This window comes from Falco peregrinus, chromosome Z (genome assembly GCF_023634155.1).
Source record: "Falco peregrinus isolate bFalPer1 chromosome Z, bFalPer1.pri, whole genome shotgun sequence".
Taxonomy (NCBI): domain Eukaryota; kingdom Metazoa; phylum Chordata; class Aves; order Falconiformes; family Falconidae; genus Falco; species Falco peregrinus.
The window spans coordinates 34,780,009-34,800,333 of record NC_073739.1 but is presented as its reverse complement, the minus strand read 5'-3'; the positions used below and the strand labels follow the sequence as shown (position 1 = coordinate 34,800,333).

The following is a 20,325-nucleotide window of genomic DNA, read 5'->3' as shown; positions in this document are numbered from 1 at the left end:
AAACTGGGAAAAGAAGTTTAAAGGCAGTGGCACAGGACCCATGCATGGACACAGCACAATTAGTTTGCAACCTACACAAAACACACGTAATTCTACCTAGACTACCTTTACCTTTAGCAATAGCAGCATCAGCACTCACCTCTACTGTTTGTAACCTAACAGAAAAACACACTTCAAAAAGTATTGTTCATGCAAGTTTGCCACTTACTGAAGCTGTAATTATTAGAAATCTGAAATAAACTTTCATATTTACAAGATGTAACATCTGTCAGCCTCGAGCAAAAGATGTATTTTTATGGATTGGTGGTATTCAAAGACAGGTACCTATGGTTATTAAGAAAAGTGCAGTATTGCTACAGTTCAATTGAAATTTATCATAGTTCTAGACAGTTACATCTAGAAGATAGGAGAAAGTAACCCTCAAAATAAACAGGTTTAGAACGCTGGCTTGGAATTAAGCTGTGCATTACACCTCTAGGACACTGTTATCAAGGCATGATATAGAATTGAATGCTTTGTAAAGAACAAAAGAATATTGAGATTTACTATAATTTCAAACTAACCAATTAGTATGAATCCAAGAGCAATTAAAAATGTTAGAAGATATCCTCTCAGTGGTTCATTGTTCTTCCCATAGCCTTTAGCAAACATCTGAAATCCTGGATAAATGTTGTCCTTGCACAAAGCCTAAGAAAAAATAAAATTCAAGAGTCAGCATGCATTTTGTTCAAAATGTATCCTTTCTAATGCAGTCCTCCACTGTGTATTATCTTCCTGAAAGGATGTTTATAGCCACCATGTACTAATGCTATTTTCAATTGTCTTTGCAAGTTGACATTTTGCATTTCCAATATTCTATCCTTTAGTAATTTCTACCTGTAAGAACAAGCTTTGCTCTTCTGTAAGTAATTAACTACTTGTGTCTTACAGTTACAAAGGGTCCTTCTTTAGAGGCAATGCTTTCTCAGGAAGTGGAAAGTTTGCCCTATGCATCCACTAGTTCTCTGCATCAATACTTGTGCTTCTATTTGCAACAAAATCCATTCTATGTTTGACAGCCCACTGAACTTTTGGGAAAGAAGGTCATTAGAGGACACTGAAGCCTTACCCAATTAAGAGAACTTGTAAGAGAAAAAATGAGATTAAATGGTTGAAAGAAGGTAAAGCAAAATACATTCAGGAACACCAACAAAATCAATCTAAATTATTTAAGTGAGAACTGGTACACAATTATTTCAATAATGTATTCTTTGAGGATTAATATTCCACAACTACAGGTTCTACTTCATTCTGTCCTCTTCTATGATTAGTTTGAGAAGTGAACTAATCTATACTCTTTGTAATGTGCTCCACTGTTACTGACAACAAACAACATCTAAAGGAGTTTGTAGATTCCTGTAATGTTAGTTACATTTACAACTAATCTCTAAACTAACAAGAAACATGAAGTCTGGAACAAATTATAGTCTAGCTATGTTTAGTAACAGTAACACAGTTTTCCCATTCTAAGCAACTGGTATGTCAAGTATTACGAACCATGATGGCAGTATGTCAGAGTTCCCTTCCAAAAATTCTGATTCAAAAGTTAATAAAAATTATTCTTTAAAAGATAATGGGTTTGCTTCCATACTTACCTGGAAAATCTTGGGTGCACTCACAAGGGACGCTAATGCAGACGACAGGGTGGCTGAAAAAATACCTGCAGATATCAGTGGTGCAAATCCTGATACCATGCTCATCACCTGGAAGCAAAATAATTATTTGTTTAAAAGAATATGAAAAAGTATACTATACAAACGGCTGGCAACAATAACTACAGAAAAAGTAAATACTATGTAGCCCTCACTTAAAAGCTGTTTGAGTATCACACATTCCTATCAATGAATGAACAAGGGACCAATCAGGGGATATGAATGGATCCTCATTTCAGAACAAGAGAAGGTAGTTTTCCACACAATACATAGTCCAAACATGTAATTCTCTGGTCAAAACAACCAATAGCAAAAGTCTCCATGGGTTCATAAGAGGATTTAAAATAAATTATGGAAGAAAAATACATTGGAATTTGTTACCTATTTTGAACTAGCCTACTGCTGAATAACAAGGTCTCAGAAAGCCCAAGTGACAAACAACTGAAATCAGGGAACATCTTGGGAAAACTGATTATCTTTCGCAACATCTCCATCACTTTAAGTTACATTTGTTTTACATGCAAAACCACAAGGCCAGGAGAAACTTGCTTCCTATCTCTCCAAGATCACATCTTAGGATGCCTTTGTAACCCTGGTGAGTGGAATACAATATGCAATTCTTGGTAGACTGGATGACTAACAAAATAAATGCTCAGTAAGTTAAATGTAAAAGAACAATATTGGTAAGACATTAAATAAATTCCAAATTAGAACAGCAGTTTCTGTCTAATTGCCATACAGCCTAAACACCCTCTTATACCATTCTACTGATTGCTTCCATACCACAGCTGCATGAGCTTTGCATGCGTCAAGTGAATTAAGATGCAGAACTATCTATATATTTAAGAAGCAATCATGGTTTAATAGAGTACTTTCCTTTATGAAACAAAAGCCTAAGCTGTTTAAAGGCACCTTGTGTTTAAGAATGTGATACCACCTTGAAAAAGCTTGGGTTTAGTCAGTGAATCAAATTCAGCATGGTGCCTTTCAAGCACAACGTGTCAGAATGAGGTTCTGCATCATTTGCACTGATTACTTCGCTCTTTTATCCTGATAACCTCACCTACAGTTATGAAAGGGACTGAGGGAAGGCAAAAAAGATCATGCAGAAGTGTTTAGTTTTCAAGTTACTGTCACCTGAAGTAAAATCTCTCTAAAGCAGTCCTACTAGACAGGATATGCTCTCAGAAACAATAAACAAGTTTTACTCATATTGCTAGGGCTAAAATTAGCATTCTTCTCCAGATCACACTAACAAAGACTGCTGGCTCTCTTAGTCAACTGAATCTCTACACTACGTCAGGTTTCATTGGTCAGTTCAAGGCATGCCATGCTTAAAAAGAGAAATTAAATAACTGCAGGTGCATAAGATGCAAGTGAAGTAGCTGTCATAGTACTGTAATGAATGAGAGAATTTCCCGAGACATATTTGTAGTCGACAACAAAAAAAAGTAGGACAAGCCTTTACTCATAGATGAATAAAACTAATGACATACACACTAAGCTATTCCTCCTACACTCAGGTTTAAGTTAGTTTTATAATCAACAGAAAAAGTTAGTTGTAAACGCCAGTTCATAACTACGCTACATAGTAGTTCTAGAAGAGAAGTTAAGGGCATAAATGCTTTACTGACAAATATTTTAGAAAGAAGCCTTTGCTATAGCAACGCAATAAGCAAGTATAGAATAATCTTTGTAGAAGCAGTATGAAAATTTTCTTCCTTGCGAGGATGGCTTGATCAATCTTCCTTGAAAGGGCTTCTTATAGACAGGATCTATGCACAAGTCTATCACTTTCCTTCCCATCTGATTTAAAACACTGTTATTCTGAGGCCTCCACTTTAGTACACTCGCATCAGTTACCTGCAATTTAGTTCTTAACAATCTAGTCAGATTTCACATTTTTTTCCAAGTCCAGGTCCTGTTCATTGCCTCCATTTATTTACACTATTTTTGAGTATTACATCTGCTTTATAAATTTGAAAGAAATCTAAGTAAGATATATGCAGATAATACTTGCCTATTTTAAAAGCTACTAATAATACAAGAGACATTAGGAAGCTTATTCTAAGCTAGGGGAACAAAAGTGGAACCAGTTCCAGAAGAACTAGTATGCTATGGTGTTAAACACACACAAACACACACCAAAATCCAAACCTCATGATCACACAAGCAAGCAGCCCACATACGCACTCAGCTATAGCACTGCAATTTTCATCCTTGAAAGAACACACAGAATTAGGACAACACACACCTAGTAAAAATAGACCCGTTGCCACTGGTGTGGTGGGACAGATATATAGTTACTGTCAATAAAGGGACTCATCTTGGCATTTACTGTTTAGACAGTTTCTTAAATTTCAAACATACGGGATAATGAAGTCTTGTAACTTTGACTACAGTTTCAGTTCTTTGGTCCAGCCATTGTGGAGAAGAAAAAAATGCCACATGAAAACAAGCACCAGTTTCTTTAATTTTTTGTAATGAATATGGAAAAAGCATTGTTCAACTCCACCTTCCCCTAACTTTCTTCAAATGTTTTACAGCTGCCTTCCCTTGTAGGAGGAATGCTTTAGCAGAACTTTTGTGCTCTTTCTGGAATGGAGTTTCATGCTACTTTCACCCGAAGTTGATAAAATTCTGCATTTGAATTACCCAAAGCTATAACTTATTCCACGGAAGTTCCAGGCTGAGGTTACAGAGACCAAAACAAGTTTCTGAACTCACTCTTCTACCAGGTGACAGCCTGGGCACAGAAATGTCATTGACACTGAGCATAAAAATGTCCAAAGCCTGTGAGGACCTGTAATTCACTTACATAGACTGCAACACAAACTAGAGATGATCTTTCTATGCAATTCTGACTAAGTCTGTCTTACCAACTGTTCTCATTTGAAGTTTCTTAGCATCATCTAAACTTTCCACAGTAAAATTGTACTACAAGTTGCCCATTTGCTGCCCAAATTCAAAACCTGAGCTGCCTAAACACTAACCCCAAATCAACACTTTGCCAGAAGAACCGAGTGCAGCACAAAGCGTACCAGTGATAAAATCAGGCTGTGCACACAAGTAAACTGGCACCTTCAGCCTCAGAACCTGCATGCTCACAAGCTATAAGGCAAATACAACAATCTTTGCTCACTTTAGGGATTAATTTATGACAGTGAAGTTATTAAACCTACAGAAAGAAGTTCTGTTTGTTTGAAGAGCTTAAGAGGTATGCAAGTTTGGAGCACAACTCCCCCTGCACTGCGACTTGCATATTAAGAGAAAAAAAAAAAGTCTCCTTACAGATACCATCCAGAGCTATTGAGCGCAGGTTCAGTTAGAAAGTGTAAAACAGTGTATCTATAGGTAGACAGCCTCTCATGCAAACTATTTCCTTCTGACAACTTTTTAAAAGGCAGAATTGGACTCTTCGCAGAAATGCACAGCAAAAGCTGTGAGGATGACAGAAAAAAAAAGAAAACCAAACAAGTGAAATTCCACAGAGAAGGTGGCTAAGCACTGCAGCAGGTTGCCCAGAGATGCTGTGCAGTCTCCATGACAACATTTTCAAAACCTCAACAAAGAGTGGGGCATATGGGGCACTGCATTCTCTGTGCAGCCCCTGGCCTTGGAAGTGACATTTCTTATTTGAAACCCACTAGTTTTTCCAAAGACAGAAGCAAAAATAATTTGGGAGATAGATAGCACTCTTTAGACCAAATGGTAAAAAGCTAGAAAATTACTGACTAACTTAGAAGTACAAGCAACATTTATGGTAAGCAACCTTACTAAAGTTATGACTTAAAGAAAAAAAAGATACAGTCACAGGAAACCAGTTCTATTCTCAGCTATACATTTGATAATATACTGGATTCCTTCAAGCTTAAAACAAATCAGGAAAGTCATCACACTTTACAGAATAATTATTCCTGTAAGAGCAATTCTGAACTGTTTCTAAATACAGATTTTTCAAAACCAGAACAAAGTAACACCACATATACTCAAGTTATTCCACTATAAAAACGTATTTTACTCTAATAGTGGTCTGCACTGCAACATTGTTTCAGCACGTACATAACAGATCTTCCACCCTGTGCTGGTTTTGGCTGGGGCAGAGTTAATTTTCTTCATGGAAGCTGGTATGGGGCTATGTTTCGGATTTGTGCTGGAAACGTGCTGCTAACACAGGGATGTTCAGTCACTGCTGAGCAGCGCTTACACAGAGTCAGGGCCTTTTCTGCCCCTCGCCCCACCCCACCAGCGAGCGGGCTGGGGGTGCACAGGAACCTGGGAGGGGACACAGCCAGGACAGCTGACCCCAACTGATAGTCCATACTGTATGACACCACAATCAGCATACACAGTTGCGGGTGGAAGGAAGGGTGACGTTCAGAGTGATGGCATTTGTCTTCCTAAATAACCATGATGTGTCACGGAACCCTGCTCTCCTGGAGATGGCTGAACACCTGCCTGCTGATGGGAAGTGGTAAAATAATTCCTTGGTTTGCTTTGCTTGTGTGCATGGCATTTGCTCTACCTATCAAACCGTCTTTATCTCAGTGCACAAGTTCTCACTTTCACACTTGCAATTCACTCCCTTACCCCACAAGGGGCAGCGGAGTGAGTGAGCAGCTGTGAGGGGCTCAGTGGCCAGCCAGGTGGGGTTAAACCATGATACAGCCAGCTTTGCAAGTGAAGCTGTCAGCTGTACATGTACCACAGGTACTTCTGATCAAAACTCAAGCCAGACACCTTTTTTTTATCAGTGGGTTTCAGCTTAACCTCTAGCCAATTTTCTGTACACCTATTAGAAAAATTTAGGGCAAAGATGGACTACCACAAAGCAAGTTTAACTCAACTGGCAAGAAGTGTGTTTTTCCTGGTTTCTTTCATACCTTTACCAATAACTCATGGACACTGGACAGATAATCAAGATGTAAGTTAAAGACTGAATTCTCATGACTTCTATAGGGATTTTTAAATACACAAACAGAGTTTATGAAAATTCACAATGTTCTTACCATTAAAGAGGATACTGTGACAAATATAAAACATTCTTTAAATGTCAGCATATTTTCTAAGAAACTTAAGAAATTAAGGAACAAGTTATTGACAGAGGCTACCTATGATTACAGTGCATGACTATGGAACAATGAGTACATCTATCCACATCACTGAATCGTGACATCCTGGTATCTAGAGGGAAAGTTGCAGTTCTACCACCTAACCTAAGCAGTTTACTCAGAAGAACAGTAAATATTTATACCACCTCTGTAAAAACACCCAAAAATTTTAACAGTTACATTGTTCTTCTACATACTAGCTAGGATGTGCTGCTTAACTAATCCGGCTAAACCTTGTATTTATGTATGGCTTTTTTAGCCTATGACTTTTCTTAACATGCAATTCAAAAAAAGAACAAACACAAAAGCCAAATGAACAGCTTTAGGAGAAAGTTTTATACCTGGAAATTGTTCATCAGCCCATAGTGACACCCTGTCTGACAGGATGAAAAATCATAGTTTAATTTGCAAGCTGCAGAAGTACAATTTGTCAGCTCAGTGACAATAGTGTTATTAACATTCCCCGTGGCATCTCGAACAACACAGGAACCTAGAGCAGACAATAACAAAAAAGACATTAGCAGACTCAACTAAACATAAGGACACGTGTTAAGCTCAATTCCCTTTTTATGTAAACATTTTCACAGAGCAACATTAACATACAGCATTTACATTTTTAATACATTGCAGTATTAAGCACATCTTCACTATGAAGATTACAAACAAGCCAACTAACTGCTCTCTTGCCTGAGATGATCTTCAGTTTTTGAAAAAAATCCCAGTCTAATAAAAGGAAAGTTTTAGCACAGAGGAAAACAATGTCAATAGACTCACAAAAGTTTTAACAGCACAATTCCAGTTCAACATTTGTCTGAATCATGAGTTTCCACACAGCTCTTTAACTGAAGTCAGTATTATGCACCATCACTCGATTTCATAGTTTCTCTCTGTCAGTCTTCCTAGAGGAATGCATTTTTGTTGTGTATGTACAGATGTATGTAGACAGGTTTGCACAGCATTGCAGTTATTTCTTTTCCAGTCAAGATGGCTCAGACATTCAAAAAAAAAAATAAAATCAAGTAGTTTGTCATGAAAACCTGTTGCAAGCAGTTTCTCAATGCTTAAACAAGCCACCTCCTACATGACTCTGGTATTTTAAGTTGGTTTCTTGGCAAAAAACCAAAGACACATAGTCCCATTTCTACCACATATAATTAAGTTTATCACTTAAATGAATTGAAGACAGCAGTTTATGATTATTTCTAATTTTACTGGTCAAGACATCACTGAAGACAGCATTTTAGACCTTAAGAACTAATAAAAACCAAGTACTAAAAAGCCTGCAAATCTTCTAATTACATGGTCTTTTGTCTCATAAAGGACAAACAAATTAAGTATTATTTAACATTCTATGGTTTAATAGTTGAGGTACTCAAATTGTTTGGACACAAGCAAATATTTGCAGGAACAGGAACTAAGTAAGTGGAGAAAAGTCTACAGAACAATAGTCAATAGAATTTCCTTAGTTTAGGAACCTGAAAGACAAGGAGGTCCTGGGAACAGAACCATGTGACTGCTGAGGACCTAACTTACTTGCGAAATAACAAGGAGGGTTTGGGTGTGCTGCAAGCTGGAAGTTTCAGTTTCTCCAGTAGCAACCCCTGTTACCTATGTAATTGGGAAAATGAATACCTAAATAACTATACCATATTTAAGTTGCTTCTGAGCCATCAGAACTTAATCTGCAATACCACCCAGTCCTGGTAGGTGGACATTACTTAATTCTTCCACTTCTCAGATTTATTTTTCAGCTACTTATTAGGCCCAATTGGTTAAATTTCAGAGAGAGTTTCCTATACCTATTGCCTGCCTTAACATTTTCTTGTATGTATGTGGAGGGGCTGGATTGGTCTGTTTTAAATGGGATTAAAAGCTCCGTATGAGAAAAAATTTCTCCTTCACTATGCCAAGTATTTGCCCTAGCCATTGAAGCAGTATATAATGGATATGACAACATACTTACTAGTTGAACTATTTTTAGATAACATTTTGTTGGTAATAGATTGCAGTGGCAGACCCGTTGAGCAACCCATTAAGCAGCTACAGTGTACTATCACAGCCCTCCTCTTCCTCATTCCCTTTTTCATATTTTAGATTTAACTGGCTAGCAGGCCTTTCACACACAAAGCATGACAGAAAGGGACAATGGCACTATGAACAAATTTAATAGTAAGGCTTACTACGACAGAATGCAGAACAGAAGCCAGCTGTGCAGGCTCCATTCTTGGCAGAAGATTCTTAGATGTAAGTAAAAATCTAGACATTTTATTTAACCCTCATTCAGAAAAATTTGTAATTATCATATTCTGGCAACATTTTCCGTAAGAACCTCCAGGTCTTCTTTCCTGTAAAAACATGATTTCACCTTTTCACAGACACTTATAAGCCTGTTCCTGCCAAAGTCAAATAAAGTTTTGTCATATAAACATATATATGTTTATAGGCCTGAGGTGGTTAAGAGATTATCTGTATCAAGTTATCATGTAACTACATGCAACCAGCAAGAATTCCAGAGACACTACCATCCTGAATCCTTCCGATTGCAGTTGAGAGTGCTGAATTTCACTGGTGCTACAAGCAGCTACAGTTAGGCTCTCATTAGTTTTACTTCCTTGCATAAAGAAAGTATGTCTTAACCCTTCTCAGAAGTCTGGGGTTTTTTATTAGAGCTTCACTTGTTTATAAAGCAGTAAGTTTTGTTCTTTGATATATGTATTTCAAGAATTTAGATATAAAAGTTGCTTATGCAGTGTTCATCCTGCCACCTGCACACCTCCCTTAGTTCCTTGCTAAAATATGAAATTGGACACGTCTTCCTTATAGCTGTTACCTTTTTGAAATAGGCTGCCTAGCTCTAACAGTAGGACTAGCAATTTTCTAAGCAATCTTCCAAGCCTTCTCTACTGTGTTTAACCCTCTTACTACAGAGTACAATTACTGACATAAGTTCAGAACATCATCTTCCCCTTCAGACATACTACTCAGTGACATCTACTAGCCCCATCGAAGTTTTAATGCCTTGCTTATCACTACTCTGGAAACTTACCCACATACTATTCCCCACTGTAAAAGAATAAAAGTGTGTGTTTGTCTGATTCCTGATACAATGCCTTAAAGCTGAATTCCACTCATGTCATAATCTCTGACTTCTGCAACAGAACTGACCTTTAAGTCTAAGTGTAAGTTATAGAAGGCAACCAAGATAGGACATTCCTGATGCATCAAACACTTTAACGGTCAGCTGATTTTGCAAACTGTTCCTTTTTCAATATGAAAAATGAGGTTTTTCATGTTTGAACAATGATCAAAGACGTCCATTAAGAAATCAGTATTAATGAACATTGTGCTGTCATGTGGGTTCAAGTTCTAAAGTATTCAAATTTGGTAGCAGAGGTCTATGCAGTCAATCTAATTAAGTGTAGGTCATTATGCTGCATAAAGCACAATCATTAGAGCCAACTGTTTGGCAGAGCTACAGTACAATGTTAGCCAACACAGGCAGACTAGCAAGATTGGTATCTTTGGAAAAGAAGTATCATTAGTGGTCAGATCAATGGTACTCTTATAAATGAGAATTTCATTCAAAAGGCAGCACAGCTAAGATAAGGCGAAGTCTTTCATATAAGAACACTGACTACTGCTGTCAGAAATTAATTTACTGACACTAATAAAAACATTTCCAATCACAGGCAAGAAATATGCGAGACAATAATCTTACTTTCTTAAGGTTAATAGAGTTGTTTTATAGGTGGAAAAAATCTGGTTGACCATTGGTGCTCTAGAATAAAACTGATATAGACAGCATCAAACCCCAAGGCAGCTTCTACAGAGGAAGACTAGGAAAAGAGGTTATGCAAGACTGATGCTATGAGAAACTATGATCATTTCTCCTCTTTCCACATGAAAATAAAATTACAGAAATTTCTGAACATGATGCTTCTATAAGTGGGCTGGCCAGATGAAGGCACTACTCCCTCTCCTGGGAATTACTGCTTGTGCATCCTCACCAAAGAGCTGTTTGATCATCCCACAATTCACTTCAGGTAAGTAGCTGACTACCACCATCTTCAAAACAATACAAGTATTTGTTCCTTAATTATTTTATGAAAACATGTTTTATTAATCCAGGAATTAGCCTACTGCTAAATTGTACATCTTTTAACATAAGTAACTGCAACAAATGACGAAACACCCGTATGAAGTCTTTTGTCATCTTTAGTCTAAAGCAGTCACTAGTCTCAGAAAAACACCACTCATTTTGGGAAATCATAATACCAGCTGAAAACTGAACTTCCAACAATAAAAATTAGAAACCTCTGGCTATTACTTTCTCATGCATGAAAGTCATTACATAATGATTTTACATAACAAGTTACATAAACCCTATCAAAACACATGCTCAGAATGAATGTGAAAGGATAAAGTTAAAAACTTTTATTTACCTACAGATACTGCAATTCCTGCATAAACCAGTGTAGTTATTAAGATGGCCAACAGCGTTCCTTTAGGTATGGCTGACTGAGGATCCTGGAAGAAAAATGTCAGTGGATAGTGATGCAGACAAATGTATACTCAGTGTTTATGAGCAACATTTGCTATTTCACTACTCACCGCAAGATCACCTGAGATATTTGCACCAGCAAGTATGCCAGTTGCAGCAGGGAAGAAAATAGCAAATACAGAAAAGAAAGTTTCTCCATGTCGAAAATCCGGTCCAAAATTCTCCATAAATATTTCAGCTGTAGAAAAAGATTTAAGTCTATCAATATTCATATAGAAAGTACAGTACTAGCCCACTCCAGCCATTATTACCTCCTTGAAAAAGCTGAAACCCACAGCTGTATGACCTTCTTAAGTGTAGAATATTTAAGTCTTAATTCATCACTGACTCAAAATAAAAGTCACCACAGTAAACTTAAATAACCTTTAAAACCAGAAAAAGTTTCATCTCATTTTTTTTAAATTCATATAATCAATATATAAGCAGGCTGGACCAAGTTTTGGCCCAATAGCTTTAAGGAGCAAAACTGCAGAATTCTGAAAGAATCAGGGAAAAAAGTCTCTATAGTTAAATAGGACTACAAGCTATTTTAGATGTTTATCGTAATTACGACAGCATGTCTCCTCTTTGCAAAGACAGTTTACAGAACTAACTGTTCCAACATACCTTTATAACCAAAGAAACCTTTAGGCTTCTTGCTATCCAAAGGAATAAATGTTCCTATAACGAAGTCTCCAATAGCAACTATGAGGATCACCAGTAAGACTATCTGTGCCTGAAAGATAATGATTGCAGTCAGATAGGAAAACTTGCTCTTTTTCAGATTCAAGCTTCAATATGTTCTAAAATGTAAATATTTTATTCCAAATCCAGCTCACTCTTCTCAGTTGGTTTTCCACAAATAATTATGCAAGCTGGAAAGAACATGTACCAGAATTTTTAATAAAGAACTAGCAATAATTTGTAAATTTAATGTCCATTCAAAAGAGAATTTATTACTGCACCCCTCAGAGTTATACTTCTAAAGAAAAAATACTTAAATGAACCATTTTTCCCCTATAAGCCTTCCAGAAGTAATGGCTATGAGTAGACTGAAGAAGTCCACAAGAAAAAGAGCTAAATGCACACAGATGCTAGGAGTATTCTCTTATTAACCATGCTCATAACACTTTGTTTGAGTCAAACTGCTTTTGTTTGCTATTTGAGGCAGTGGACTAGATTATTTTGTTACATTCTCATATGCTCAACCCTTACGTATGAAATTCAATTGCACATATTCAATACCACAGTTACTTGTTAATTTCTAGTTCTCTTGATACTTTTTTTCATTACAACAGATTTTTAGCCATTGTTCAATAAAACCATTATAAACCAGACACTTTGTACTTTAAACCATCCAACACCTCCAAAGTGTAACCAAAGATAAATCCAGGCATTGAAGAGATGGTTCAGATTTTATATTTATATAAGCAATCACACTGCCCCGTTATCTTTTGTGTTACTTGATTCCTTATAAAAGCATATGCCAGTGGCTTGGGGGAAGCTATTCACAATGTGATTTTTTTCCCAGGCCTTAGATCAGAACTTAAAATGGAGTAACACTATAGCCTTGCTGACTGAACTGAAACTGGAAACACACTGCCTCAGAAGATAACGGGGTACCAACAGTGATAGACAGGGCACGACAGCCAAGAGCAGAGTTAGAAGACTACCTGAAGAGACTAGTTCGTGCATCATATTTAGATTGCTCCTTTGCTAAGGCTGGAAAATAGATGAGAGGTGTAAGGATGCAGCTAGGTACTTACAGAAGTCTTCAGTAAGCCCAGAGACTTCAACGTGAAGTTATCACAGAGCAATTGCCACAAGTGCATTTATCCAGTAAGAAACCTAGGCTTCTCCCTGAAGCTAAAAGAATTTTCTGAGTATCTTCCTTAAATTCAAAAGTCTGAAAGGACGGGCTTTTAAGACTTCAACACAAGGAGTTGAGTGGTAAAACAGCACAAACTCTGAAAAGCCATTTTTTAAGTAGGCTTCCTCAGAATCCCATTCTCTCTTAAGATGTTTTAGATCTATTTCAAAGGTATTATTATAGATCCCCTTGTCCTGTTTTCCAAGGCATTCTTGTAAGTCATGGGGAAGACACAGAACATCACAGATACTAATACTTCCTTCTTGATTAAAGTGTTTGCTATGCTAAGCTGCATGTTAACCTACATGCAGTGCTTGTTCAACAGGTTCAGTTGCTTACCATTGCTCCTACCTGCCTTCTTCCACAATGCAGAAACAAAGCCAACAAGCCTTGATGCTTTTGTACTGAACACAGGATTTTTGAAAGATACCTTACTTCCTAGTAGAGTATATCACTGCAGTGATACCACAGTTCAGGTCCAATAGAGAAACATTAAACAACAGAGGGATTTCTATGCAAGCTATCCTTACACAATTGCTCATGCTACAAGAGCAAAAGCAAGATATTTCTTGTGACTTTCAGTGACAGCAGCCAGAGGGTTAATAACTGCTTCATTCCAAGGAAAAACTAAACAGTTGAGATTAAAGAAGGACAGTACTGTTCAAAAGATACCATTACAAACTGAAGTTTCAGACAGTGAGGGACTTCCTGAGAAAAGTAAAAATATTTTTCCTGAAGTGTGCTGTTTGATTTAAAAGTACATGCCAAAGTAAATTCCTGTAGATTCTCTTCTTCCTGTGGTAGAGTCAAGTAATGCACTTGATCTTCACTTACTTTTTCTGCAAGCCCTGCATCTAGGGCTGAAAATGATGAGGCAAAACCCTCTCTCATGTAAATTATGAGTATCATTATCATCCTGATGCAGGAGCATAAGAAACTGCTACAGCACTTTTTCATGAAAAAGTGCCTTCAGTTGCCTCTCACTGCATAAAAAAGAAGCTACAGTGAACCAAGTATCAAATGTGAAGGGAGACCAAACGAGGCTCTTCTATTTTTGAGCACACTACAGACACATATTCAGTAAAAGACTTCTGCTCTGCGTTACTAGGCAGTGTAAACTAGTAAGGCAACCTCTGTATTAAGGTATCCTTGGATCTATGTGTGTTTGTTTCCACGTTCAGAATTGACCTAAGATCATGCAGCCATAGCAAAATGAGTAAAGTAGGTTCCCCCTTCTACTCATCACCACCCATGTTCACAGCTGTCCTCAATCTGTTTCCAAGTGAAAATAACACCAGAAGAGAGTGGAAGGGAAAGTAAGAACATTGGTTTTGAGTTAGCAGAAACTACACAACTTTAAATTGGCTTCAGCTCCAGCCATGTATTTTCCATCCATGGAGCTCATATGAAGCTCCCAGTGAGTGAAAATTCCCATATTAATGCTCCTACCCTCCTCTGGGCAACTACAGCACAAGAAAAAGTAATACCACTAACGTACTTGACAGTTTCATGATGTTTCTTAAGTTCATAGATGCTTAAGCTTCCAGTGGAGAAATGCAATTTAAGGTCTGAAATGCTGTCCAGACCTGCACATGCTAGTGCTAGACAGAGAGCTATTACATAAGAACTGCCCACTGACTGACTTCTAACATACCATACATGCAATACTGAGTTCATTAAATACATTAAAAATAAATAAAACAGCTGAGGTAGAAAATGGAATCAGAATTATGAAACAGAAAATGAAAGAAGGCAAGTTCCTTACTTTTGCTTCCCATTCCATTCCAGCAACGGAAATGCCCAGCAATATAACTACTGTGATAGCCCCTATGATTCTGATATCATTCATTTCATCAACCATCAATGTGCCGTTTTCCTATCAAAAAAACAAAGTCATGTATTTTATCAATTATTTATATTCTCTACTGCAGACAGCATTTTATTGACTGTAATTTATTAACAGAGTTAACCTCTATACCACAAATTTACTCATTTTAAATTCCTGTATGGGCACAAGTAATTTGTTTTCTGCCTTCTTTTAAATCACCATATCTTAATGGAAGGATTCTATTCAGATCTAAAGGGAAATGATCATTCCTATTCACAGCCCATCTCCAGACAGAATGGTCTGTCTTCAACTGCCAGAGAAATAATTAATCAGCAAGGCAACTGCTACCACTTTGGACCTATACATGTGTTACACTTGTTCACTGTTACTCTTAATTTTTTTAATGCATTCCAAACTTCTTCCCATCTACAAAAAGTGTGGTTTTACTGTTCTCAATATTACATTTAATAAAAAATCCCACAGACAAACAGTATTTGATTGAGTATAAGGAATTGTTTTTAATAAGCAGAACTCCTTTGAACATAAGCTTTAATATAAACAACTGTCACTTATAAGGAACAATTTGCTAAGAAGAATCTCAGCATCAACAAGTTACAATTCTGTGTCATGTATCTCTACTGCGAGACTTCTCAGCAGCTAGCTTGGACTTTACCAGAAATTACACATTTTATTTGTTCAGGGAGATAACCAGTGTGGGAAGTTTCCACTTGAACCAAAGCCACTTTGTTTTTTTACCAGAAAGCTACCAAATCACAGTAGCATTTTACTGATATATCAGTAATAACCTTGTCTCTCATTCCACGTCTTTGAACTGGTCAGAGCAACCTCCTGTATCAATGCAGGCTGGGGGATGAAGGAATTGAGAGCAGCCCTGCCAAATGGGTTTGCGGGTAGTGGTGGATGAAAAGCTGGACAAGAACTGACGATGTCCACCTGCAGTCCAGAACACTAACTGTATCCCGGACTGCATCAAAAGAAGTATGGCCAGCAGTTTCAGGGAGGCGATTCTGCCCCTTTACTGTGCTCTGGTGAGCCCTACCTGGAGTACTGCATCCAGGTCTTGGGTCCCAAGTATAAGACAGACAAGGAGCTGCTGGAGCAGCCACAAAAAAATCAGACAGATGGAACTCTTATAAGGACAGACAGAGAGTTGTGGTTGTTCAGTCTGGAGAAGGCAAGAGTCAAGGGAGCCCTTACTGCAGCTTTTCAGTACTTACAGGGGGCTTAAAGATGGGGGCAGACTTTTTGACAGGGCTTGCAGCAACAGGATGAGGATAACTGCTCTAAACTGAAGAGGGGAGAGTCAGATTAGATGTAAGAAAAAATTTTTTTTTACACTGAGGGTGATGAAACACTGGAACAGGTTGCCCTGGGATGTTGTAGATGCCCCATCCCTAGAGACATTCAAGGTCAGGTTAGATGGGGCTTTGAGCAACCTCATCTAGTTGAAGATGTCCTTGCTCATTGTTGGGGGTTGGACTAGATGACCTTTATAGGTCCCCTCCAACCCAACACACTATCACTAGATATGACAGCTCAAACTTGCATAAAGGACAGTATAATTAATATAACCACTATCATCCATATACCTTGAGCAGCTCCACAACTGTTTCTGCAAAGCCAACAACATACATTGCTACTGCAACAGCATTGGCAAATGCAAAAATCAGACCTATGGCACCACCAAACTCTGGGCCCAGACTTCTGGAAATTAAGTAATATGCTCCTCCTGAAACAAAAGAAAAAGAAAAAACACTACTACACAATACAGCCTAAGAATAGTAATCAGCAATTTAAAGTTTACACAAACAAAGCGCTATTCATTCTTGCGTCTATCTTCCCTAATGTATTAGAAAATAACCAAAAACTCAGTATTTGAGGGACAGGCATGCTGAAGTTTCAGCAATATGTTTCAAGTTTTTAAGAAAATACACCAGTTGGAAATAATCACCTGACACATGTACCACATCATATTACTTAGCTATGCAACCTATGGTTAAAAAACAAATTGTAAAATACAAGCACCAGTATTACTGGTTTTTTTTCTTATTTCAAACTACTCAAAGCATTTGTGCATAGTTCTACTATTACACATTTTTATTAGCTATAGCTCAAGAAATGGGCGTAACAGACTGTAATAAACCCATTCAAGTTCCGAAGCTCCACAACCCATTTCTTAGAGTTCTGTTGTTAAGGGAATTTTCTGTTCCCTGTGGGACTCTCAAAACAATCACTCTATTTTTCAGAGCCTACTCTTTTTAATTTTGAGCTTGACAGATACAAGACCTCGAACTCCACATATGACAATTTGAAAACTGAGTATCTATAGCATTAGAGAAGAGTAAAATTTTTAAAAGTAGTGAAGGCACACTCTTCCAGTTAAAGACTAGGCTTTGTAGAAGAAACAAGTCCTCCAGCTCCATCTGAAATAATTTAGTGCACATTAAAAATTTGCAACACAAAATCCTTAAATTACTGCATTACAGTTTTTGTGCAAAACGTATGTAAGTACCCAGCTCTGACATACTATGCAAATGAGAATGTTAACATAAGAAAAATATTACTGTAATGCAAGATTTTCATAGGAACAACTATGGTTTTATTCTAAAGTTTTATCCATTCAGCAATTCAAATTTTCTAATTAAGTATTATTTTGCAAGAGTGACTCAAAGAAAACCTCTCATAAGAGCAGGAAAATACAATATGCATAATGCAATTTAGAAAAAGAAAGGGCATCTAGAAACTAAGCTTGACATAATGCTAAGAGTCATAGCCGAACCTTCTCATTGGAAGTTTACTTAGCAATAGTGAGAGGTTTCTCTTCATTCTTCATCAAGAGAACTTTTTAAGCTGCTATTTTAATTCCACCACATTTTCTACTACTACTAGTCTCATAAATGTCATTGAAGCAGTTTGAGCATGTCAAAGGCACCAACACTTATTTTGCAGGAATTGCTGATAACAGCACATAAACCATGAAAGCAAATGAAAACTATCACCCTCAAGAACTGGAGATAATCATGAGTGTGGAGAATTTCTTTTGTGTGAAAAAAGTAACAATAGAACATGTCCTTCTGTATGCTGTCATAAGATATAGCTTATACTTTACAGGGTGTATTTTTTCATTATCAAGTTTTACTTCAGGACATGAACACATACAAGCACACATGCACGCTCTTAACCAACCTGTGCAAATGCAGGAGAATATTACGACCCTATTCACTCCTGGGTATGTGTGTCTCAAAACGTCTGTATTCTGGAAATTAAGACTAGATAATGTTTTTTCCACAGTGGAAAAGCAAGTCAGTAGTCAAATCAAATTAGCAGGCTAATTATTTACTTTTCACTAATTACACGGCTGCTTAGTCAAATACGGAACATAGGGAAGACACTGCTTCTCAGAAAACTAACTCTTCCCTACATTTCATCCATACTTTTTTCCCTGATGCTAAAAAAAATGTAAAAAAAAATGAAGAGGTTCCATCCTTAAGGTGTATGCTTCAGAGTGATGAAAGCTTTATGGAAGTAGGTTTACCTCCTCTTACAAACCCATTTGTTGCTATTGCTGAAGTAGACAGTCCTGTAATAGTTGTCACAACAGTGGCCATTCCAATAACCAAGACAGACAGACCTTTTGAAAAAAAGAGGGGAAAAAAGGTGGAAGTATTAAAATGTACAAGAATTAGTCTTGCAAATACAACAAATTCACAAAACTGGATAAATGTTCTCTTTAATTGGCCAGGACAAAACTGTATCCTAGAGCTTCAAGGAAACACATGCCTTTTGCAGATAAAGAGATTTCCTGTAGTCTAATAGTAAGTTAAGCCTTTGAAGAAAACTGTTTATATGCTACACAGTCTATATGCGGATTTTGATAACCAGAGTTCAAAAGTTTCTCTCTACAGTTCACTGAAGACTTACTAACGTCAATGTTAAATTACATACCTTACAGCTAAATGAAAAAGTCTAAGTAACTTACTGCTTAAAGTTTTGGAAAGGGTAGCTTACCTTAAAAACTGGTAATATTAAGGTCATTTTCTACCCCCACTTAAAGTGTAAGCTCAGGATCAACACCTCTTTTGGATGACATTTAAAAGTCACTGAAATAAAATTATACCATTAGTACACATACCAATCCCAGCTTGTCCAACAATCCATGACAGTCTGATGAAAAGCATCACACCCCAAATATTTAACATACATCTTACCTAGAAATAAAACAGAATTTTTACATAGGTTAGGTCTTACACTTGCAGTTATTTCCACTAATTCATTTCAGTTTTTAATGTTGTTGAAATTATCTTGCAGTCTTTGTTTGCTACTTTTCAAATTATTTTACAAGAATACATTTTTCTAATTAGACAAGTTTAGGTTCGATTAAAAAAATAAAAGGAAATCTAAATATGAATAAAACCTTGAAGTACCTTGAGCATAAGCTTACAGAACTTCAGTATCTTGACTTATGTAGTATGTCTTAACCAAACAATAAAAATTTAGACACCAACCTTTCAGATGCAAAATCTGTACTGCAGAACACATGACTAAAAACAAGGTTGTGAGGTCTACAATGAATCTGAGGTCTACAACTGAGTTCAGAGCTCCCATGAATCTCTCCCACAAAAATGCACTAAAACAGTAACATACTAAATAATTTAATTTGAAAAAAAAAAAACCACCACAAAAACAAAACAACTCCCAACAAGACAAAACACCCCACAACTTCCCAGTCCTAGAACTTTTCTATCTTACAACACAATTGCACACCAACAGGATGGGGGGGTGGGGTAGGTAGGGGTGAGTTTGTGGGTTTTTTTTTTTTAATCCTTGTATTTTAAACTCTTAGTTCCCAATAAAATGGAGTTTGCATTGTACAGAATTTAGACAGTCTAACAGCAGGTCTTAGGACGTCCTTACCTAAAGAGTATGGTACCACTTCTACAAAAAGTTTAGCTGGTCATTAGGACTAGAAAGGAGACAAGGACCACCAAACCACAAAAGTAAAAAGTTTTTAGAGACTTAAAATTCTTTTGCAAACTGTAAATCACCCGAGATGAAAATACCCAGTGGTTTATGCCTACTAGGAAGTACTAACTGCAACTTTCAAACCACTAAAAAGGAGATCATCCACCTTGAAACTTTTAAATAGACTTTAGAAGAAAGTGGTCAGCAACATTTATCCCATAACTCTTTAATACTTAGAATTGTTGCTTACAAAAATAGTCCAACACAGAATTTGGGTTTAGAGAAATTCAAAGTCAGCTTTA

At 37.0% G+C, this 20,325-nt stretch overlaps 1 protein-coding gene across 1 annotated transcript in view; it reads right to left on the bottom strand.

The window, feature by feature from the left end:
• Nucleotides 1–20,325, bottom strand: part of SLC12A2 (solute carrier family 12 member 2) — a 60,212-nt gene that overhangs the window by 22,413 nt on the left and 17,474 nt on the right. Inside the window, exons 3-12 of the mRNA XM_005240373.4 lie at nucleotides 19,194–19,269; nucleotides 18,597–18,692; nucleotides 16,651–16,790; nucleotides 14,978–15,088; nucleotides 11,970–12,078; nucleotides 11,414–11,541; nucleotides 11,245–11,329; nucleotides 7,144–7,292; nucleotides 1,635–1,742; nucleotides 564–687 (exon numbers count right to left, since the gene is read on the bottom strand). Coding sequence (XP_005240430.3) covers nucleotides 564–687; nucleotides 1,635–1,742; nucleotides 7,144–7,292; nucleotides 11,245–11,329; nucleotides 11,414–11,541; nucleotides 11,970–12,078; nucleotides 14,978–15,088; nucleotides 16,651–16,790; nucleotides 18,597–18,692; nucleotides 19,194–19,269 — 1,126 coding nt within the window. The remainder of the gene's footprint in view (nucleotides 1–563; nucleotides 688–1,634; nucleotides 1,743–7,143; nucleotides 7,293–11,244; nucleotides 11,330–11,413; nucleotides 11,542–11,969; nucleotides 12,079–14,977; nucleotides 15,089–16,650; nucleotides 16,791–18,596; nucleotides 18,693–19,193; nucleotides 19,270–20,325) is intronic.